At 37.6% G+C, this 25,090-nt stretch overlaps 1 protein-coding gene across 1 annotated transcript; it reads right to left on the bottom strand.

Moving 5' to 3' along the window:
* Window positions 1-4,551: 4,551 nt before the first annotated feature.
* Window positions 4,552-24,501, bottom strand: dusp3a (dual specificity phosphatase 3a). Its single transcript, XM_015056504.1, has 3 exons — window positions 24,125-24,501; window positions 16,870-17,102; window positions 4,552-12,056 (listed from the first exon to the last, which is right to left on the bottom strand). The coding sequence occupies exons 1-3, from the start codon at window positions 24,319-24,321 to the stop codon at window positions 11,827-11,829; spliced, it is 660 nt and encodes a 219-aa protein (XP_014911990.1). The 5' UTR covers window positions 24,322-24,501; the 3' UTR covers window positions 4,552-11,826.
* Between the last annotated feature and the right edge of the window lie 589 nt (window positions 24,502-25,090).

Below are 25,090 nucleotides of genomic sequence, written 5' to 3'. Positions count from 1 at the left end.
ATAAGTGAAGCCTAGAAGCTAATACTGTTCTCTATTGTCTAATTCTGGTGACAACACTGAATAAGCAGAAATTTGCTGACTTTCCTGGTATTGATCCGGCAGAAGCATTGTCAATAAGCTGTCTGGTTGGTTCTTATTCTGTTTTTGTGGAAAATGGTTCATAAGCAATCACAATAATCAGAAGCATGAAATAGTTTTTAATAGTTGTAAAACTCCATAATCTGAGCTACAGTGAACATAGAAATGTTGGAAAAAAAAAAAAAAAAAAAGGGGCCAGACAGTTGAGCCTTGTGGAACCCCACATTTGATTTTGGTTTACTTGAATGTATTTTTGAGTCTTTCGAACAAGATGTTAATACATCTGTCTTTGCAAAAAAAAATTTTACCAGCGTCTGCTGTATTGTGGTTGAAAAACTGACGGGAGAAAAACTGAAAAATAGTTTTTAAAAGTTGAGTAAAAACTCTGCTTCATTAACTTTCGACAGCTTCACAATGTCCTACAAGCACAAAGAGCAGTCCCACATAAGGATGTTTGAGTTTATGGATATATTTGAGTTTTATCCATAGCAATCAAGGGCTTCATTAGCACAACATTTCTCTCGTCGATTTTTAAATTAAGTCTCGAAGGACAACAGGAAAAAGAAACTCATTGACTGCTGTCTGCAGTTTCAACAAGTTTTCTCAAACAGTGTCCTTTCTTTGGCTTAACGCGAAAGCTTTATCCTCATATCAGGGTGTGGGTGCGATGTGTAAACGCTCAACCCGCAGGAACAACGTTCGGCACAGCGAGCGCAGCAGAGATGAAACGAGCGAGGGAAAGCACCACGGGCACAGGCGTTTGGAAGAGGATCTGAAGATCTCTGAGCTACAAAGCCCATTCTCGTATTTGCCAATTTTCCCCAAATCTTGATCTTTTCTAATAATTAACGCTGTGCCACAGATGTGACTTATTTCTCCATACTCTGAGTGTGTACACAGGATATGGAGATTTAAAGAAAGCATCATATGCTTTCTATTTGATAAAGCCATTAAAATGAGGATAAAGATTAAAGCAGAGTGGCTTGGTTGGGGGAAAAAGCGAACCAAAAGACCTAAAGTACTTTGACAAATCTAAACATATGGGAGAGAAGAAAAGGAAAAATGTGACTGTGGATCAACTCCATGCACTCTGAAGGAAACGGGATAAATGAGTCAACAAGCAATAAAAATGTTCAAAGAATTTCAGGGCTAAAAATGTCTGTAAAATATTGGATATCCTGTTTCTCAACCGTGATTCATTTTCCCCATAAACAAGAATGAAACACAAGCTTTCACCTCTGTTACTCAAACCTGATGAGAGAAATCACGAGATCAGGTAAAAAAGAAAAAAAAGAAAAAAAGTACAGATGTTAAAATTCTAATTAAAGTTTGACATTTTAATTCACCTTTATTTGAAAAGTGGAAATTAAATCCATCCACGGTGGAAATAAGTCGAAATGACACCAGTGGAAATAACCGAACGCAGGAACCTGTCTGTTTTGACTCCGGCGTCAGCTGTAAACATTTCCACTCGCTGCAAACCGCGGAATTAAGTGGCACTTCATCACACTGAGACCTGAGATGTTATTGATGAGATCTTAGAAACAAGCATCCTGGGCTCCTTCAAATAAGCAGCTGAAGGGGACCTATAATTCCTCCTTTTTCACTTGAGCTGCTTCCTGACTTTTATTGCTCCCTGCAGAAACTTGGACATGGCGTTTTTTCTCAATCACAGACCCTGCATGTCCCTGCATTAGTCGTTCACCTTTCCTTTGCTTCAAAAAATATTGACTGCAAAGATGTTCAGGCAGCTGAACTGTTTTCACATTTAACCACATTCCAAATAAAAACTGATGTATTTTTCTTGGGATTTTAAGAGATAGACAACACACACCTTTCACGTTGTGAAGTGAAAGAAAAAGCATATGTGGTTTTCTGTATATTTTTTGAAGAAAAATGTGGCATATATTTGTATTCAGCAGGGTTAAGTAATAAAATCTACATCCAGAAAGACTTGACACTGGAACTGAGGGTTCACCTACCAGCTGGACAGCAAAATTTAATATTCATCTAGAGACTTGGCTCAATGTTTTAGATCAAAGCAAATTCATGCATTGGAATAATCCAGAAAAAAAATCATAGACTTAATTCAACCAAGAATCTGTGGCAAGTCTTTAAAGTTGATGTTCACTGATGGCTGTTCGTCCAATCGGACTGAGCTTGAGCTACTCTGTTAAGAGAAATTGGCAAAAATGTTAGTATCACGATGTGCAAAGCTCTTAGACGCACCCTCAAAATGTTGGAGCTGTAATTGCAGCAAAGTTACACAAAGTACTGACTCAAGGCTGAAGTGAAATGCTTCATCAAATGTTATTAAAACATGCTTTTTGTGAAGTTGTAATGTGACCAATGCAAAAAAAATAAAATAAAATAAAATAAAAAGTTCAAATAGTATGAAGACTTTTCCAAGGTACTGTAAGACTTTAAGGAAGGAGGCTCGCTGTTTCACTGGGAGGCCCCTGGGGTACCACACAGCTGGCGTGCAGTAATTGCAGTGCAAAAGAGCGTGGAGAGATGGAGAGAGGCAGAGAAGGTGGAGAAAAAGTAACTCAGGCTGGTTTGAGCATTTTCAGCAACTCTGATGGATGTCGTGCTGCGTTAGTGGTCCATCCCAGGTGTGCAGGTCGAGTCTTGTGAAACATAAAATAGTATTTGCATCAACACTTGGAGAACTAGACTTGGAAGGTTTCCTCAGCCTCTCTGTGTAATCTCGTTCCTGCTCTGTATGTCATTTCCCTTCAGACCTCTCCCAGCTCCGCTCGTTCTCCGTCATTAACCTCCGCTTTCCTACGGAAGCTGAACAGAGGGATTTGGCTCCACCTAGTGGTCAATGCTGTGAACGATCAGAACTTGGAGAAATTTCAGGATCCTTCCGTTTTATTTCTGAATCTTTTTTTTTTATATATATATAGTTTTAGTTATGGTGAGCTGTGCCAGTGGTAAAAGTATACCGGTAATTCATTATTTTATTTTTACGGAATCCTGAATCTATTTGTTTCATTATTTTAGACTTCATCTAGATTTGATGCAACTTGGTTAGATTTAAATTTATTTCAAAATTTTAAAGTATTTTTTTTTTTGCTTCAGATAACATATTGTATAAAATTAGGAAAATCTGAAAGACTGCAGATGGATAGGTTGAGACAATATTGTATGCAACTGCAAGTGTTTTGTTTTGCAGATTTTTCAACCAGAAAATACTTAGAAAAAAAAAAAAAGTGACACTGTCGTGATGACACTAGGTCCAATTTTGATATCTAATCAATGTAAAAGTAGTCAGTTTTAGTCTTTTATTTAAATTCATGGCTTATAGAGAACAAGAAACCTTCCTTCATTTTCAGACTGCAGAAACAGATAGTTATGTCAAAGAAAAAAAAAAAAACTTATGGAAAAATTCTGAATTGAATAAAAAAATAAATAAAGTGAGGCTCACCATTACTCTAGCCTGACTTTAATCAAACATGACTTGAGACACAGCTGCTTTGAGTGTTTTGTTGCATTTCAAATTTGCTATTATTTTGGTTTACTTCCTGGGGTGATGAGAAAGCCACCTGTTTGGATTTATTTGCCTCGTTGGATTTGCTTGGACGTTAGACCAGTCTCCTACACATTTCTGTTTCAAAATTACTGATTTTCCAGACTTTTTTTTTTCATATCTGGGGTCAGGTTGAGGTCAGAGTCAGACTATGTTTTTTTTTTTTTTTTTTTTTTAACTAAAAAAGATGGTTTAATATAGTTTGTGAGGTTTAGTATTAGTGTGCTCTAAAGATTAAAAGCTCCAAAGCTGTACACAAAATCCATTTTTATCACTTTAGCCACATGAACTCATTGAAGGCATAAAAACCTGAAAGTGCCTGATTTAACTGGTGAGTTTCCAGTCACTCAAAAGCACAGATTAATGTACATATGCAATGCTCAAGAAAATAAAGGGAACACCTAAACAAAACAATGCAACTCCAAATCAGTCATGCCTTTGTGGGATCAGTGTCACTGGTTAGGTAGTACCACATATTGTGAATCGATTTCCACCTGTTGCTGTGCAAATGGAGCACACAACAGGTGGAAATGAGAGACAATTAGCGAGACAACCCCTATAAAAGAGTGATTCTGCAGGTGGTGACCACAAATCACTTTTCTGTTCTTGTGCTTTCTGGTTGAACTTTTAGTCACTTTTTCATTTTGTCAGTGCTGTCACACATTGAGGCATCATGAGGTGTGTTTTTTTTTTATTTTTACAGCCCACTTAAGTTGCTCAAGTAGTGCAGCTAATCCAAAACTAAGCATCACTTCAAGTGGCGGTGAGAAGATTTGCTGTGTGTCTCAGCACATAGGGCCTGTGCTACCAGGATTAGGTACCAGGAGACATCCCAGTATGCCCGGGGGTATACTGGGATTCCTACATTTCATGTAGGGAATGCTACAGTGTTAAATTTTTGTGAAAAGTGATTGGGGGGCAAAAAACAGAGTCTAAGATGGTAATACCTCATTCATTTATTTGTTTTTAAACATAAGAAATAATGGACTGCTCCAAGGTAAGAAAAATAACACAGCAATTTAAAATCAAGTGCACTTCAACAACATCCAACTTTTTAACGGGTTGCCCCTTCCAGCTGCTTGAAGTGAAATACACAAACTGAAAAACGTATCCCGAATCAGTCATTACTGTAAGGCTTTGGGTGGTGATGCTTCTGTTGAGACGTCAGCAATGACAAAGACCCATTTACAGACAATCCAACATCACAACAAAGACCTTTTGCAGAATCTCCACATGAACACAAACGTAACGAGACAAGAAGTGGACCTCATAATAGACTCCAGAGGAGTCAGGCAGTGGGCTCATTTGTGCTAAAACGCCTGCTTTAAGCCACTTATCAGAATGGAGGCGAGAAAATGACGACAGATGGAGTGTCACCTGGGCCAAGCGGTATTTGTAAGTAATTTCCAGCATATGTTTGAAAGTCCTCCAGAGCACCAGAGGGTAGAGATTACTACATGGTGGACAATTTAGAGGAGTTAAACCAGACGACTTTCCATGCTGTGAGATATCAATTGACTATCATCTCAGCTTTTTATGGCCGACAGATGGCTGACTTACACCGCATGGGATTGCAAAATTAAGAGAAAATCGCAGGAAATTACTTATATGTCGATTTATGTACTTTTCTGTGATAATAAACACAACTACCTGGCTACTCTTGATTGATTTAACAAGCCTCTTCTGCAAAGCAAATGAGTTACAATTACAGTCTGGCCCAGCTCTGACTAGCATTATTCATGTAGGTGACTCATCCAAAAGCAACACAGATAATGACGAAGGATATTTAACAGAATGGTTGAAGAAGTACGTCACAAGAATAGTTTGTACAAAAAAAGCGACAAAAAAAGCAGTACAAATGAGTTAAACCTCCAAAGAACTTACAACCAAATGTCAATAATTTCACAAACTTTAAAAAAACAAAACAAGTTTTAACTTATTACATTCAAACACTGTCCAATCTTTACACTGCAACAGGCCGATTATGAGGATAAAACGCAGCAATTCACGATTCATATATAATATCTAAAAATGGCATTTCACATTCTTTATAATACATTGTGTGATCCACAAAATAGTGCTGGCATTGTGTAAACAAATGTATGGAATATGCTGAACGTAAGAAAAAGAGGCAAACGCATGTCAAAACATGGTCAGAAACTACTGTAATATGTCCAAACAAATATACAGGCTGAACAGCAGACGGCAGTGTTTCTCTATTTCTCAATGCATTAAAGAACCAGCAATGAAGATGTATGCATTTTTTATATTTTGTCACATCCAGACATGGGCTGGCTTCCAGTTTCTAATTCTTTTTTTAAAGAAAAGCAGTGGTTCTATTTTTTTTCACTATTACAGTTTAAGAGTTTAGTAGAATGACAGACAATTGTGTTCAACTTCCTCTTGCTTGCTGCTGAAAGCAGTCAGTCAGCTGTGCACATGGGGAATTTTCCAAAACCTTCCTTTCCAACAAAGCCTACAGACGCCTTGCAAAACAAATACGATAACGTAAGCAGTGTGAAAATATACCTTGTAGGAGAAAAAAAATTAAGAAAAAGTTATTTGGGTAAGGTTCACCTCCCCACACTTGTTACTTTGAGCAGCTAATAAGCCGTGTTGGATGCCTGAAGGTGGAGAATTCCCTGAAAAGCTTTCCATACTTCCAAACAAACAAATCAGAGTTGGCTGTAAGACATAGATTGGAGTGGCATCTGTCACTTTTTAACAGTACAATTTAAACCAAACAAGATCTGATGGATCATTTCTACTGGTGAAATAAACAACCCACTTCATACAAGCTTTCCTGCAGTGGCAGATAAATAAAAAACTAACATCATTTTGATAGGCTATAGACACTTCTTGCAAGTCATATTTAGGAACAAAGCAATTCAGTTTAGCAATTTATTTATTTGTGGTTTGTTTAGGCCTCCCAACACCTTGAACATTTGATTGAGGTCGCAACATCTCTCCAAATCTTAATACCAGCCCATGTCTAGTCACAGAGAAGCTTTTTCACTTTACTGATGTCAGAAAAGCTTTGCAGGTGTCATACTCCAGTCCTCAAGGGGGCAGTATCCTGCAGCTTTTCGATGCATCTCTGCTTCAACATACCTGAATTGAATATTTAGGTTCTTAGCAGGACTTTGCTAAGTTAGTATTCAGTATAATGCTACAATGTATTAGTTTGATTCAGGTGTGCAGGCCAGGGAGACATGCAAAAGCTTCAGGACACTGGCCTTTGGGGACTACACTTTGACATTGCTGGTTTGCTAAATGAAAGACTGCAATTTGTTTTTGAAACCTGTTCTGTCTGAAAGCAACAAGCAGATCACTGCAAGCAGTTGATTATAATTGTTTAATTGTTTAAAGGAGTTGCACCAATCACTGAAATGTCTTTGATTTTGTGTACAGTACTCACAAATACTAAGGAATAAAACAGAAACCGTATGAGTTTCTTTAAAAGATTTTTGTGCAGTAGAGTGGGTGCTCTGCATTTTGGATTATTATGTCGGCTCCGCTGTCAATGTACGGTGTGAGATCTATGACCAAGTCACGGAAAATAAACCATGCAGTGAGAAATTTGACTTTAAAATTCAACTCCTGGCTATTTAACAACAGAAGGAAGCATATGTGAGGGGGATGGGGGGGAATCTAACGAGCAGCTTTAAAGATCAACTCTGACATTTTCACACAACTAAATTTGAAACAGGTCAGAGTTGAGTGGAATAACTTGTACATATACCAGGCCAGAGAAACAGTAAAACTGCACTTGTTCTCGTTCAACAAAGTCTGAACTCGCGTTTAACTCCCTGTGAGAATATTACCTTATCTGGCTTTTCTTCATGGCCAATAATGAGTCAGAGTTCACAGAAGGTCTGGACATGTCAGTGAATGTTTGGAAGTCTAAATATTGTTTTTTTAATGACATATGAGGCTTGTAAAATGACCTTTCTGTATTTATGCGCATTAAGGGGGAGCTACACACAAAGTGCAAAGCAAAGTATTCACACCTCTTAAACTTGTTCACATGACATTTTGTCATGTTACAGAGCCAAACTTCAGTGTTTTATTGGTATTTTATGTGATACCCACACAAAACAGTACACTACTTTAAAGTGAAAGGAAAATGAACAAAACTAAAAAAAAAAAAAAAATACTTTTGCAAAATACTCTAAATACAAGTTCTAAAAAGTAGTTTTAAGGAAGGGCTCATAAGAAGATGGCGTAATTGTGTAATTAATTTCAAACACATTTGACAGCTACAAGCAAGGAACATGAAGACATGTCATCCCTAAAGTTTTTAACACAGAGAAGATTTAGAGATCAAATATTCAAATATATTTGTCCAATTAATCAAATTGGACAAATATATTTACATATGTAAACGTTGTTTAATGTTGCGTACCAGCCAACATGCTGGTACGCAAGCTCGGGATGTGTTCTGTTTCAGTGAAAGCGGTTCTCGTTAAAGCCTGCACTCCTCTGTATACTGCTCACTTATAGAGACAGTATAAACCAAACAGTTTACAGAAACTCAAAGTGGCATACAATGATGGAATGAGGATGCTGCTTAGGATGCCGAGATGGACTAGTGCTAGTCCGTTATTTGTTGGTGTCTCCACTTTTCATGCTGTCTAACGAAAATTTATGTACAGGCTTATGTGGAGGTTACGTGTTTCTACAAACATCGTCCAGATACTAACAGATATTTCACAAAGCTCAGTCACGTTTAAGTCCAGAATGTGGAATCACTGGCGGTCTAGCCTTTCTGTAAATCTGTGACTTGTATATGTGATTATCGTTTTACGTGATTGTTTTTCTTAATTCTCTTAAATTATCTTTCTATGGACCCATTTGTGTCTTTAATAAAGCTGATGATGACGATGAAATGGTCTCATTCTTGAATTTTCGTATAAACAGGATAAATAAAGACAGAATACACAACAAGAGCATGAATTATCTAGTGGTAAAGTTTCTAAATAGTTAGATTTTTATGTCCTATGCACCCACCGTTTGCAAAGTGAAACAAAAGTCATTAATACAGAGAACAGGCGGCCACACCATCTGTTTCTGTCACTAGAGGGCGACAGTTATGTGAGGATATCACAGCAGGACTGAACAGATGCTGTTTGCTTTTTAGGTAAAGGTCATCTTATGCAAAAAAGTCCCATAATTAAATTGTTTATATTATGCAACTTAAGACTTTGTTGAATTTAAGATTGATGCATAATTGAAAAGCTGCTCTGTGTCAAATAATCTAGTGACATTACAGTTTATACTTTTTTAAAGGAGTTTGTGTGGAGTGTATAGTTTCTAGAATGGACAAGTTGGGTTTTTTTATTTCTTCTTACTTGTAATAAGCACAACCTGTGAGAGAAAATGTGGTGAAATGGCACAAAGAAATACTTTGTTCTGCTTATGTATAACATCTACCATTTAAATGGGTGATTGCCCTTAGTGCATCCTTGTGTATGATGGCACACCTGCTGATAATAAGTATGCATGTGGCTGTAATTCATGAAGGAACTTCATGGTGACAAACTAGAAAAAATTATCAGAGATGCATCAATCAAGGTTGTCCTGGCCAATGTCTAATATAATTTTTCCCCAATCTAAGTACTGGAACACAGAGAAAAGGAAACGTGTGTTTCAGGTGCTTTAATAAAGACAACAAGAATACTTCTACTTATGTGATAAAGCATATTCCTAATTGTTCCAGGGTTCTTATAAATTTTACTGTTTGAAATTATTTTTTCTAACTATTATAAACTCTAAATATTCGAGTAAAACATATTCAAACTGTAAACAGAAAATTTAACAAATTGCCTCCCCCCGCCCCATAATCTTTGGCCAGCTGATTGCATCTCTAAACAAAATGGAAAGTGCCCCAGTTAAAATGAAGTGGTTAAAATATCACAATTATACAGCACTTGACATGCATATATCTGAATATTAATGAACATGTAGTTTTGTTGTTAATACAGTGGCGATGGCGGAAGGACCCATATACAAATATAACATGATAGTAAAGAACATAATGACAATACCTACAAGTTATAAACACATTGCTTGTACATTCATATATGTCAACACTTAAATATGTATATACAGTGTACATATACATATATATATTCAGATGTATACAGATATATTGAGAGAGGAATTAATAGTGGCATTAATGAGGTGAAAGAGTCATTTTAATATTTGTCCCTCCAGTTTTATATAATCTGGATTGCTGGACACAGACTTTCATACTGAAGCGAGATTTTCATCTACATATTTCACTGTAATCTACTGTATATATATCATCCTTTCCTGGACAAAATAATTTACACTTTTGTCTACTAACGCTGTAAATGCAATGTCGTTAGCGAAGAATCATAGAACTGAGGTCGTTACATAACGAGTACTGCTGGATTAGTCATCCTAAATATGATTACATTCTATATATCTGATAGGGTATTGACATATATTGCAATGCTTTTAGTGCATACAAACAAAGGAAGTGTGTTTGTGTGTGCATGAGCTTCTGTCTGGCACACACTTAGGGGTGTGAGTGTGTTGTGATAAACGGTGTTGATGAAAAAGTGGCATGTGATACTGGTTGAAGGGCTGTGTCAGGGAACTGGCAGTGTATTTACTCTCTGTTGTGATGACAGAAACTCTCTCGATTGAAGGCCAATGGCATCCTTCCCAGCTGATACGTTTGACACTGAAAGGCCAGATTGGCTTTCTGAACCTCCCTTATGACAGCAATACTGGGCCTCGCACTGTGAAAGATAAAGCTTATAATCTTCTCTTTTATTGGCAAACCTTAATTTAGGATACATTAAATCAGGGGTTTTGATTTAGTAGACAGACTGAACATTGTTGAAACATTGAAGCAATGTGCAGAATACTGGAGACGTCTGCTTTCCGTTGAAGTAATTTCAGGGTAGGTACAGTTTACAGTCTAAAACTTGATTGTGCAACATCATAAGAAGCCAAAGGGGAAAAAAATGTATAATGAACTGTAAGCTTTAACTTTCAATAAACTATGCTTTTAATTTAAATTAGCTTTGGTTACAGCAGTACAACAAGAATTTGTAGAGAAGAAAATTTTCCTCTAGTGAAGACAGATCATTCTACTGTGATTTCTGATTTATTACAGAGATCTTATACAAAACTAAAAATGTAAACCTTGAACTGGCTTATAGTGCTGCAGAGAGCTTGGAGATTACTTTATCTGCCTCTGCAATCAAAAGGCTAGCCACATAAAAAGTAGATGTCAAGTTGTATATCTGAGAATATTTCTCAGCTGGAGAATATTGATTTTGTCACATGGAAGTTAATAAAATTAAAATAGATTGAAATATAATTGAAATAGATATTGCCTTTCCATCTTTTTTTTTTTTTACCATAGAGACCTCACAATCCAACTAAAAGGAATATCTGTCAAACTCACAAACACAGCTGTAACATGAGTAACCTGCACAGCTCATTATTTTTAATTATCTCAACCCTTCCTGGTTCTCGGTGGATAAACACTTTCACTGCCAATGTTGTCAAGCTAGAGGCCAAAACTGAAACACTACAGCCAGAGTTTGGATGCATTTGAGAGTGAGAAAGTGTATTTCACCGTTTTGCTTTTTTGTGTGTGCATGAAATATCTGCCACAAAGCAGCAGAAGGAAGATAAAGACTTGAGTACTTTAAGGATTAAATCTGGGCGTCTTTTTTTTTCTGTTGTAGTCTATGGAATGTTTGGGAATATCCTTCCTGCACTCTTTGTCTATGGTCACACATTTTTATTAATAAGGAATTTCATTTTTCCATTTGAAATTTACTTCTGTTCACAGAGACATCACTGACATTCCGGCAGTGGGAAACTATGGAATGATTGTGCTATAATCTGTTAAATACAAATTTGTAAGGATGTTTTATAAATCAGGGCAAGGTGTTTGTCTTATTAACTTGTGGGAATTAAAGAAAGGTAAGCTTGTTGCTATATAAATTTAGAGCTGAAATTTGCAGGAAAATCTGCCCAGAGGTGAAGTGTGGACTAATAAAAAGGAGGATGGGAAATGAAACTGTTTATGCACATATGATGAAGGATAGGTATTTACACAGATAAATGCATGTTTGTACCCCTGATATGTTAGATGGGTGCTGGTTTGGTTAGGGTGCGATCTGCCTGGCAGGAAGAGACCTGCCTGACAGACATCTCTCTTGTTTTCATTTGGTCTTCGTTTTGCCCACCTCTCCATTCAGCTTACCCTCCTTCACCAGCTTCTCGTTAAGTTGGCACAGCTGGAGGAGGAAGCCATCGTTGGGGCCGATCTCTCTCTTCTGTCTCACGGTGGCCAGAGCCGTCCGGGCGTCCATTTTGTGGCGCATCATAAGGTAAGCGACAACCATGGTTGGGGAGCGGCTGTAGCCTTCTCTGCAGTGTACATATACCTTCCCTATAAGGTCAACATCAAAACAGTGAAGAGCACTCATTTAAGGCATGCGTCACTGCAAACATTTTTTTATGCATTTAAAAAAAACTGTAAATGTTGATGCACTTTCATTTCAACTTAAAGTTTAGTAAATTGTTGATGGAGTGGAAAGTTTTACTTTTTGCTCATTTTTCTTTTAGCATATATAACAGGAGCTAATTAAAGTAGAAACTGGAAGAGAAATCAATGAAGTAGGGGATTGTATACTTTAACACAGCCCAATCGTTGGAGGTCAGGCTGCACGTAGCCGTTAGCGGAGCGAGTTCTTCATCTTTATCCAATTGGTACAGGTAAAGCTCCCCTCTTTCATACTGAAAAAACATAGCCGAAAGACCCCCAAAGCCCATAAGGCTCCAAAGACCAGTCTTCTTTCAATTTCTCAAAAAAAGGCGCTCTCTGCACCAGGCACACATAAAATGTAGATTTCTTAGGAGCATCCTGTAGACAAGGTGAGTACTTAGAGATTGACACCGAGATCTCACATAGAATAGATGATTCGTTCGTCAAGAACCCCCTTGAAGATGCAGTCGACAGACCGGGTGCATCAGAGGTTGAACAGCCCTCGGCAGCATTATCCCCTGCGCGGTCCGGTTCCGGGTACACAGATATTGGGATTTCATATACGAGATGTGGTCCTTGACCTTCAGTAAGAATTCGTTGATCTCCATACATTGCTTGACTCTTCTGTAGAAAACGCTACAAGTAGAGTGTTGTATTCTCTAACCCTATTTATAAACCTAACAACGCCACCCCCCTCCCACCCTACTCTATTTCAATTGGCTAATTCATGAATGTCCCAGACGAAAATTACAATAGGAGCCACCTGTCAGAGGTGTTAAATTCATTACCATTTAAACCCCCCACTAACCCCCTACCCGCTTCCGGACACCCACTGACCCCACCCCACCCCATACCCAAATCGGAAGTCCCGCCTCAAAAATCAGAAGTCCCGCCCATCTGTCAAATTTGATTGAAGGAAAGGGCGTACTTAATTTCTCTACTGGATGATTAATATCTCTAAAAAAAACAACAAACAAAATTAATGGAGGTCGCGTTTTCCGTTGTGCATATATTTTTCAAAAAGACAGATTTATCTGTAAAACAATACCGCTGTGATCAGATTATACAAAATCTAACAGTAAAAAGCATCTTGACAGAATCAGTTTGAAGGTTTTAAGCAAAATTGCACAACTGTAAAACCACTGGTGGAAAAGAATAAAAGCAGCAGGGTGAAGAAAAATGGGAGCAAACACAGAGATGATGAATTAATAAAGAAACAGAAAAGTTGGGGGACAGATGCTGTGACTAAAGCTGCTGAGCACAGCAACTTTTCTGCCAGGAGATGCAAATACAAGACCAAACCTCTGCTGCAGAAATCAATCACACCAGAGCAAAGCCACACGTAGACTGAGCAGACTTGTCTGTATCTGTATCTGGTATATATATACTGTACTGCTTGTTATATCCTAAGATAAATCTTTGTTCCACTGTCCTCACAGAGTGGCTGAAAACCCCATGAGGGATTTAACAAAGTAGCTGATATACTGATCTCAGGTCAGATCTGCAGATTCTGCACTTCCTTTGAAAGCCCAACCCCTCTGTGTCCTTGTATTTATTCTATTTATAACATCTCATTTCCTTCCCTCGCTTCCTTTGTATTGACTGAGAAAACCCTTCCAATGACATGACCTCTTCTGCTCCTAATACTCCTGCCAACCGTGGATCAATGTTGAATCTGAATCATCCTGTTAGAGATGCGGGATCTTTGGCTTATACCCTCAGTCATTATTTCACCCCATTCAGTGTCAGAACAGACACTTTTACTGCTTTCTCACCTAGTTTGTTTCATTTGACTGAAATCAGCTACAGCCAAATTATATGCCTTATGCAATGATTGACTATGGATATGGTTGCACAGTAATTTAAAAGAAAATCATGAAAATGCAATATCACTGTTGAGCAGTGATATTCACGTTATAACAGGCTTACACCATTCTGTGACCTTTAGCATTCTGACCTTTGGCATCTGTTAAGTATGAGCATGTACCACAGTGAGACACCGCCCAACAGCACAAAACTTAGACATCCACCAACCAAAAAAAAAAAAAAAAAAGTTTCTTAAATGTGATTATTCGAGACCCAAAAATTCTAAAAAAAGATCTATATTTTAAAAAAAGTCTAAATTTTTTAAATATACCCCAAAACATATGAAAAACCTTCCAAGTTTAAAGTGTACTTTTTTTTTTTACCATGACTAATCCATATTTTAAGAAAAACATGGTTGCATATCAAATTTGTTGAACTCTTTTGATTTTTTTCTTTTGCTTAATTTAAAAAACAAAACAAAACAAAAAAAACAATTGCGGCATGAGCATTTTAGCAAAACCACTCAAACTATTGCCTCATTTTTACCCTATTTTATTAAGAATGCATGAGTGCAGGTCCTCATTAAAATCTTGACCATGACCTTTTTGGAGCTGAGAGCTATAAAATGTCACAGCTAATGTTGTGCAGAACACGTCGTCCCACTGCAGCAAAAGCACACGCATAACAGGCTCCAAGACCATCCTGAACTGCTCATTTATTCTTTCTTTGCCACTGCAGCGCTTTATAGTTATTTATCTGATTTATACTGCGCTCTTCAGGTTTTGTCAAACTGTCTGCTAATTAAGATGCCCTCCTGTGTTACATCTAGCAATAAAATTATGACATAAAATCCAGGGTTCAGCTCACTAATTATAATTGTCGACTACATTTTCTTTAAACTTTAAAAGAGCTGGTGAGAATTTCCAGGTGGAGGATGGCTATGTCCTCGTGGGATTGAATGTTTCCTCTGCTCTGCTCGCTGAAACTCTTTGTTATTGTACAGAACACCTGACCTGGCAGCAGCATCAAATTCCACACTCAGCTCCCTGGCGGTTTCTGCTGTTTTGTTCCTTTAAACAAAAACACTAAAAATGCTAGAGATCCTGGTTAAAACAGGATCCACAAGATCCAGCTGTGTAACACATAAAACTTTTTGACAATGTTGACAACCAGGGACGTGATCTGACACCAGAATATGGAGCAGGGCTCGGGAGAGTTTCAGATTTAGCTTCGTGATTATCTTCTGTCCTCACTTCAAGACGCATAACCAGGATTTCCCCCAGAAAACTTGCTAAGCCCAATGGTAACGGTGCTAGCGCGGCTGTGTTAAAAAATGTTAGAAGTTGACAGGAATTAATATGACTTAATTCCTTTTATTGGAATAAAAAAAAAGGAATTATATATATATATATATATATATATATATAAAATTATATAATGCTGGTTACATTTAAACAATGCAAATTAAAAGAAATATTACCTTAGACAATGATGAGTACGGATATTTGTATGCTTTACTAAATATTCTCATTCTTAAATATTCTATAAAGCTTAAATATTTATTGTAGTAAGTTCTCTTGTGTTTTCCTAAATCCTTCCAGTTTGTTTAGTAAAGTGTTTTGCATTGCTAGTTGTGAATGACTGCTATTTATCCAAGCGAATGCAGTATTTGCAAGGAATACCTTGGATGAAAAAGACCTGTCTGTGATTGGCTGGTGGTGTGGTTGATTTAAATCCATTTTATCAAATCGCAAGTACAGACAAAGAGCCAAACATGTGCCAGAACATGTATTGAGCGAGCGTGAGATGTAAATGCACACACGCACATTACTCTTTGTTCAACAAAGTTATTTGTGCTCACATCAGCCTTACGGTGCACTCAACGCAAACCTCTAAACTTGAGACTATAACTCAGAATTATAGCCATGCTTTTAGAGGTTTGCATTCAAGCTTTTATATTTGATGTGTACAGTATTCTCCTAAAAGACAGCCTTCAAAGTGGAATTATATAAACAGTACAGCTGATGGTGCTCTGCAAGAGCACCTTCCAAATAGATGCATCAAATACAGACCTGACTTAACCTGTCTTTGCAATCCCAGTTACTGGTGTATAAAAAAATAAAAACATATTGATAATAAATAAACAGTGCTTAGCTTGGCAGGGATGGGGCAAGTAAAGCCTGGCGACAAGCCATGCTTATAATACACTGGGGGAAACCCTGCATAACAATGACTGAATCATTAAAGCACCATTTAATCATTAAATCATGTTGCTTCTATTCAAAAAGCAGCAAAAGGAGCTTGTGACTCAGTTACAGTCCATTTATTTTACAGACCGACAGTCTCTGGTTAAGGGGACTGGTTGGCTCATTGGTCGTGGGGCTGATACAGAAATGAGACATCTTCCAGATCTCAGTCAGAGATTGAGTTAGATTTTCTATTTATATATATATATATATATATATATATATATATATGTTTCTGACCAGGAACGGTTTATTTCTGCAATTTAATCCAATTCAATTTTAAAAATACGTTACTGATCCCAAAGGGCTGCGATGGACTGGTGGTCTGTCCAGGGTGTACCCTGCCTCTCTCCAGTTGACTAGGCGCCAGCACCGCTTGCAACCCCAATCGGGATAAGTGTGTATGACTAAGGATGGATGGATGGATGATACCAGTGGAAAATGGTATTAAACAAATGGTCAACTGAGAGGAGCCGGAGGAACTAATTATTTGGTATATTATACCATCAGTATAGTGACAATTTTAACATACATGTAAAAAAGTTACCTACTGTAGCTTAAAGTTACTAAAATGTAAGAATATCAAAAAGTAGCTCTTTAAAATCAATTTTTAAATCATGTATTTAAATAGTTTAACCCCTCTAAAAAACAGTAAACATTCTAACCTTTGCCATTATGGTGTGCTAATCCTCTGTCTATAAAATCGGCCCCCTCCTCAAAGAAGGCACTGAGGTTGAAGCCCTTTGTGTCGTTGGCTGGAATGCCGTGGTATGTAATCCCAGTGCCGGCGTACATCTCTGGACTGGTGTTGACGTGCATGAAGGAGGTGCCCTCTGCCACGTTGAGGACGTGTGTCACACCGAGTTTCTGCAGTCGCATGGGGTTGTGGGCGACAAACCTAAGAAAGCAAGAATAAAGATTCCAAGAGCTGAAACATAGAGTGAAGGTCAGTCATCTAGCAGGTTGCCACAAGCTTTGGGATGTTAACTCCTACAATGTGTAAGGCTTTGTCAAGGTTTGTCTAAGGCCTCAGATACTGCTTGATATGATACATCATTAGTAAATAATGACTTTCCAATTTCACGCAGGTTAGTGCTAAATTTGTGTGCACACCAATGTGATGGAGTTAATTTCTTTGAGATTTCTTTTGCACACAATAGGAATATGCATGATTGAAATCCGTGTGCTTCATTTAAGAAAATCTTTCCCACTTTCTCAGAAAGCATAGTCACCTTTTTAAACTTGGATTTGTTTTGAGGTGTAAAAAGCCATGCAGGACCAAACCTGTATCCCAAATAGAACGGCTGCACACAATGGTGTCTTGTTTTTCCACTCTTTGTGCTTATAAGCATCTCTAACTTATATTTCAATGATAGACCAGTGAGTTTGTGAAATAAAATATGTCTTGACATAAGAATAATTTTCTCCCCACTGAATATGACACATAATATAATACAGCTACTGTGAAAAATGATTTTATTATAAAGGAATTTAACACAGTTTCACCAGGGATCCCTAACTGTGCAGCTTGTTGTCAAAAAATGTACAGAATTTGCAAAAACAATATTATGTTTTATACAAACATTTTGATCAACATAAATTATATTTAAAAAAAAGTGAATTTACAGCAGCAAATGAGCCTGAGAAAAGCAGGACAGCATCGTTTTGCAGCATATTGATTCAAAGAAACTACGAAAACAAAACAAGAAACCTAATCTCTTCAACTCTTACAGCCAATTCCACTACAACAGCTTTATTCTTACTTCATGCCCTCCATTTCCACAACACAATAAATCTATTCCTGCTCCAGCTCCAGTGCTAATAAATGCTGCTTTTACAAACAGCAACACAGCATATCAGATCTATACAGCTAACAGGCCACAACAAAGCCATACAGCATGGTTGCTGCTCAGGTCTGTCTGGCCCTATGCCTGAAACCACTTTACTATCCAAACTGCCTGAGAGCACTGTCCATTGATTGTGAATAAAATGTCTCACTGTGTATAAAAGACCAAGTTATGTCAAGGTTTTATGGAGCATTCAGCGTCACTAATTGTACATAGAAAGTATTCATAGCCCTTGAAACTTTCGTTAAAGTACAATTTTTCATGCATTTGTATTCAGTCCCTGAAGAACCTATATTTGCCACAGCTTTTTCAAAATCTCTTTCTCACTGTTTATTCAATGTCACATGCTGTTTTTATTTTAATTATGTAAAGCACTTTGAAATGCCTTGCTGCTGAAATGTGCTATACAAATAAAATGTGATTGATTGATTGATTGATTGATTTTTATTTACAAGAGATGGTACATCCTTTTCCTTCAACATTAAAATAATGTCACATAATATCCTGAAAAAACACAATGAACACTGTGGTTGTACTGTCACAAAATTTGCTTTTGCAAAACATGGCAATGTAAAACAAAAAACGTTCGAAAAACCACATGAAATAAGGTTATCATTGATATTAAGGCTGTAATTCCAGCAGAGCCTTAAACATTTAAAATGTTTATGGCTCTGCTGGAATTATGTAGCAGCAAATCCTACAGAAAAGACAACTTCAGAGTCATCAATCTTCATGAGTCCGGGGTGCTTGCTTTGACAGCTTTGTGTGTTTTTACTGCTATTTGAGCTTAAAAGTCAAAATCAGGATGGTGAAATGTGGCTGGTTGACCCCAAGCAGCTCCCTTGAGACAGTGACAATGAAGCACCCTGTTCACACACACACACACACTGGAGGAACCAATAAAAAAATCCTGGAATCTGCCTATGTGTCAAATGAAGGGCAAAGATGAAGAAAAGCAAATATGGCACACAGCTCCTTTGGTTCCATTCAAAATAATAATAATAATAATAATAATAATAAAACTTTTGTGAGCAAGGTGATTGAGCTGGACTTCATAAATGAGTCAATAAATGCTTACAGTATGAGCACTTAGATGAGACAGGAAGAAATTATATGTAATAAAGTGTTTCTCCAAACTAAATGCAGAGGTGAACAGGGTTCAGCCGGGTTCAGCGCCAGTGCTTTCCTTCCTGCTCAAGTCACAGCCTCCTCACCCTGGGATCCGCAGTCCCAATGCATCCATTATTAAAGAGCAGCTTCACAACTAACCAGCAAACAACCACACCTTTATTTTGTCCCTGAGCTATGCACTGTGGTGTCAAGAGTGCTGACTGTTACTGAACAGAACTGAACAACAGCACAGGTCTGCAAAGTACAAACGTAATCCATTTATGAACAGGAACTTTTCTCAGAACACTTGACTAAACAAGTACAGTTCAAGTCGTTGTTTTCTGTACTGATAATTCAGTACTGATGTACTGAATTGGGATTGGAGTGGAGCAGGAAACCCTACTACAATTTTATATGTATTATTTTTGTTCGCCATGGAGATAGGTTGGACAGAAGAACCAGACAACACTGGAAAAATCTGAGAAGGCAGTCTGTATCAAAGTAGGTTTTTCTACCAAAGATTAATTTCGCTTACACCCCAATTTAAATGACTGCTCCGCGTGGTGCAGACATATATTAGTTGAAGAATGCATTTCAAGTATTACGCATCAAAATATTGGGAAATGTGTCTAATTTATCAACATTTGTGTACACATATGCTACACCAGCAAGACTGTTCCAATGTCTCCGGATCACTCAGCTCCCTTTTGAGCACTAAAATGTCCCTGTCCCTTTTTAAAATAGCAATGTTTTGTGTGCCACATGTGAAACTAATTATCTGCAAACAGAGAGTGCTGAGCTTTATACGAGAAAGCTAGTTTAATACGTAATAATTTTATGTGTAAATTGAGAAAAAACGGGTTCCTTGGATGCCACCAAACTACCAAAAGAACACCCATGCACTTCTAGATCTGCATTTCAAGAGCTTTCCAATGAAATTCAATCTTCTTTAACTGTGTCATGGTCTGAAAAGCTGAATATTCACAGGTTGCTGCATTCCAACTATTAATAGCTACCTGGAAAAAGTTAATGGGACAGACTCCTGTGAGAGACTATGATGAATATTTTCCAGCATATTTTTTAGTGTGTAATTGGAGTGAGATTCCTAAATTATCAATCACATCTAAAGTGGTACATTGCATGAAGAAAACACAAAACAAAATATCCACCTTAGTGTCATATTTGCCTTTTAGTTATTCTGTGGGTTAACAAGACAAATACAGTTGATTGCAGGGCACTGCTAATATGATGCATTGGCTATGCAGAATGGATTTCTTTGGGCACCTAATATAAACAGTGGACAAGCCACAGATCTAAGCAATCAATATTGCCTTTCTCTGCCTGAAAATCTGCTAATATCAAATAACATTACATTGCTTATTACACCTGTTGTGTATTAATTGTTTAGTACACAACAGGTGTACAAATCAAGAAGAATGAATTTGTTCAAAACTGGAGTTAATGCTATAAGAAAAGGGACTGGAATTGGTTGGAAAAGCTTAAATAATGCATAAATAAATATAGGGTCAAACAAGCGAAAATATTAAATATTAAGTACATGTCTAGAAGCTCTGTGCTACAATACAGCTTGCTCACCACAACAGAGTTGCGGATAAACTGTTTTTCCGGTAAATTGTAATTGTAAATTGTTTCTCCGCCATTAGCACATTGAGCGGCGCGTACATTGAGCAGCACGTACATTGAGCAGCGCGTACACAAGGGTGACTAACGACACTAAGACCTTCATCTGATTGGTAGTTTTTGACCTGGAACAGTGCATTTCTGCAACAGTAGCAGTCACCAGGACATGGTGATAGTTTTAACAAATAAGCAAAAAAACATATTTTTTCATATTTTTGTAAATGTTACATTTGGCAGTTTTTTCCAAACTACGACCAATTTGCAAAAAAAAAAAAAAAATAAAAAAATTAGGATACAGGAGCTTAGCTAGTACAAACTGGATGACGTCACCAGCTTCAGGCAGGAAGAAAAGCAGTGTTTTACCAAAACTTTTATGAAGACAATGATTTATTATATTTTTTTAAAAATGGTGAAAGATATTAAAATGACCAATAATGTAGAATATCCCCATATATGATGTTTCTTGCCTAATAGGGCAAAAGGTGCCTGATTAGTTTGAAAGTTTACCCCATTCATTTCTGTGGAAAAAGTTTTCGAAAGCGTGAAAGATTTTGAAAATCGTTACAGTCACTGTGCACATCTGCTAAATGAGTTTAATGTTGAGAGTACTCCAGAGAAAAGTAGAAGGATCAAAAAAAGTGTCAACGCTTTACAGCACTGACAATAAAATAACTCACTGACTTTCTTCCTGTATGTTGGCTTTGAAGAGCAATAAACACAGAAGGACTCTTCTTCTTTTGTCATGGAACAAAATTTCTCCATCAGACATAAAATCTCGATTCTGAAAGGAAATTATGAGGCTGAAAGCACATCAAAGTGCCTCTCAGGCCTGATGAGCTTCCACTGAGCACAGGACTGCCAGCACTCTGCTCTGAGACATGCCCTGCAGATAGTCATATTCATATTGATTTTAGTGTAGCCCAGAGATCCAGGAATATGACATGCATCCTGTCCCATGGGCCCCTCCTCCAACTCTGTGCTGGTAGCACTGAGATAATTTGCAGATTGCAGAGAAACAAAATGCAAATGAATGTAATGCTCATTCACAACAAACCGTATCCTAAAGTGTAACTAACCTACAAGTCAACATTTTTGGTTGATAAACTGTTTAAACTGGTCATTTAGAGCGCCATCTTTGTGAATTTTGACATTTTCATATAAATTTGATTAATTCCACATTGTTTTTGCCTTGGCCATCTCAATGCTTCTCTCTGCTTGAACAGTGATTAGGCAGCTGGATTCTCCTATTTGTTTAAAACAGTACGGTTTTACGTCACTCAGCCATGGATCAGATATAAAAGTTCCTCACGCTGACACACGGCCCCACCCACCCCACACTTGACCGTGCTTCTCAGTGTCTCTTGGCTCCGCCCACTAGGCTTGGCGCAATCTTGACACTTAGCGCAAGATTACATAATCACATTATTGGGTCAGTATTGTATAAAAGGTAAACTGGTGAGGTATACATATGAGAGTTCATATGATGGAGTTTGTTGTCATGTCCAAAAATATCTGTGACAGCCTGACCTGTCTTGCGAATCAAGTTGAGTTTGCCACTGGTTCCTAACCACCAAACCAGGACTAGTGCCCATCTTTGTGTCTTTTAACACTACACCGCAAAAAAAAAATAAGTTTTTATTTTCGTTTAACTTAGAATCACCACTCTGAAAGAATTTATTTTAACCTCCTGCAAATACTCTTCTTACCAATAAAATAATTCAAGTTGTCTTTAATCCCACAGATGATTTTCTTGAAATGTGTCGTCACACAAATTAAAGTATTATCGTACTTTCACCCACTTCTGCCTTTGAAAACATTTAAAAAAAAATGAAAATAGGAAGTTTATTTGACAGGGAAATGGATGCTTTACGTTTGTTTTGAAAGTGCAGTTCAGACAGAACCAACCAATGGCTGGAGCCAAACTCAGCTGAAGAACACAGCGCAAACAGCCAGGAGCTTCACAGCACAGAGAACTAGCTGTCACTTCTGATAAAAAGCTTGGGAAACAAAAAAAAAAAAAAAAAAAAAAAAAAAAAACATTGCCACAAAAAAAAAAAAAAGTGTGCAGAACTGTGTATGTGAATTGATGAAATTGTGCTAACTCTAAATGAGAAGAATAATCCCCAAAGAACCAGATCCAGGATACAAGTGACTAAACATGAACTCTCTCTTTCTAGGTTGACCAAGCTTTGCCTGGCATAAAGAGCTCTTAGCATCAAAAGGAGTCAGCTGATGTGGTTCTGGCACATTCTTTTGAATGTTTCCTGGTAAGAGGCATCCAACATATACCGTTTATCATACAGACACCTGTTGCCTCCTCTACTAGAGCTGGGGGTCCTTCGACACACCGATGAGGAGTAGGACTGTTATTCTGTTCGAAAGCCCGAGTCCAACATTTATAACGTTCATTCATTACTTTGGATGCCCTTTCATAATTATTATTAGAAGTACATTGTCCTTTTTGTCTTCATATTTTTTCTTACTTTGGTGAATTACTTAAACTTATAACAATCAAGTCTCTTTAATAATATAATAGCGGAATATTAATAGATTTACAATTTGATTCTAATATATAGAAATAATTTTAAAAAGTTTTCTTTGTGTTAAGTTCACATTTCTGCATGATAGAACTGTGAGGTGAGCTTTTAATGCAACAACTTCCTCCTGAACATTTTCAAAACATTTGTACAAAACCGTAATATACGTTACCATGAAACTGAACACCATAATCATGACTACATTTTACATCTCTGCAACACCTTTTGAAGTTATAAGGATACATTTCAACTCTGATTATTACAATGAAAATGACATCTTTCCTTAAAGTTTTTTTTTTTTTTTTGTCCTGTTTTGAAGTTAGTAGGGTGAAATGAGAGTTGCTATATCCAGATTCCAGTTGGACAGGAAGGGGAGCGGCTTACTGAAAACGGGATTTCATGGCAGTGACATTGTAGGGATTTGTATGGATGTGGAGATCATGGAGTCTTTAAATTCAGTTTCTCTGCTTCCAATTTTCGCTCTATGTCTCAATTGCCAAATTCTGTATCAATAAATTTGTGGACATTTGACTGTTGTTTTTCCTCTGGTGTTGTAAAATCATCTACCTGCCTGTTTGGAGGCTGCTTTATTTGGAGAACAGCTGCTGACTGCCGCTGACACCGACAGCCTGTCGCTTCTTCCCTGCATTCACAGAACAAAACAGGAAGCCCGCCCAGCGTGCGTGATGCCCAGCATGCGACACTCTAGTCATGGTCACGTAGGATTAAAACTAAATATCACTCCACAGGACTGCCACTGTGGCTCATATACAAAGAGTACTCACGCGTTTCCGATGTAAATCCTGGGGAAGACCTCATTGAAGTGCTGGGTGGGGAGGTTGTAAAAGCCGCTGCCGTCGGAGAGGAGCTCGTTGAGCTCGTTTACGGTAACCTCGCCGCCAGCAGCCGGGATGTCTGTCGGTGGGGGCGGCGGCTGGTGGTGGTCATGCTGCTGCTTCGTGGGGCTCAGGTGTTTTTTCATGGCTCGATATTTGTGCCCTTTCTCAAACTGGTTTCAGATTACAACCACCGCCTGACTCGTGAGCCCGCGGCTGGTGTCCAACAGCATTTCTTTTATCTTCGCACGTTAGTCGCACGCGCTCTGCAAGGTGTCTCATCAGAGATGCGCGAGCCCTTCGGTTTTCTCCCGACGGTGGAAAGAGTGAGGGAGTTTCCATACTTTGTTCCGTTCACCCTTTCAAAGTAAAAGGCAAAGCTCATTTCAAAGAACTTTGTATTCGTGACATCATTGTTTTCACATTTTATTTCATTTACCTCTGACAAAAAAAAAAAAAAAAAAAATCACAGTAAAACCGCACTTTCTTTATTTGTGTGATTTTTAAGTATATTCCATTAAGCAATTCCTAAATGTTTACAGTGTTAATAATAAGAAGAATTTATTACATCTGAAAAGCACCTTTACATTTTCAATATTAAAGTGTTACAATAACAATCAAGTTTTATATAAGACAATATCTAAAAACTGTAAAACAGTCAGGAAGGTCACATGCTAACTTTGAGTTAATTGTGATTTAATCTAAGGGAATGCTGAAGAAGGTGTTGTTACTCTGGATATAATTCATTTTTAATTACAGAGGTTGTGAGTTTCCAAAATGTTTAACACTGAAGTGCATTGAGCATTGTGTGATTTGTGGATGTGTTTAGGTGACTATTAAAAGAGTGTGAAGCTTGAATTTTTCAGACTAGTGCTCAGAATGCACCGGGATCTCATGTACTATTCTTCTTTCTGC

This window comes from Poecilia latipinna, unplaced genomic scaffold (assembly GCF_001443285.1).
Source record: "Poecilia latipinna isolate Pla-1442-1.1 unplaced genomic scaffold, P_latipinna-1.0 Scaffold1386, whole genome shotgun sequence".
Classification (NCBI taxonomy): Eukaryota; Metazoa; Chordata; class Actinopteri; order Cyprinodontiformes; family Poeciliidae; genus Poecilia; species Poecilia latipinna.
This window is presented reverse-complemented; position numbering and strand designations above follow the sequence as displayed.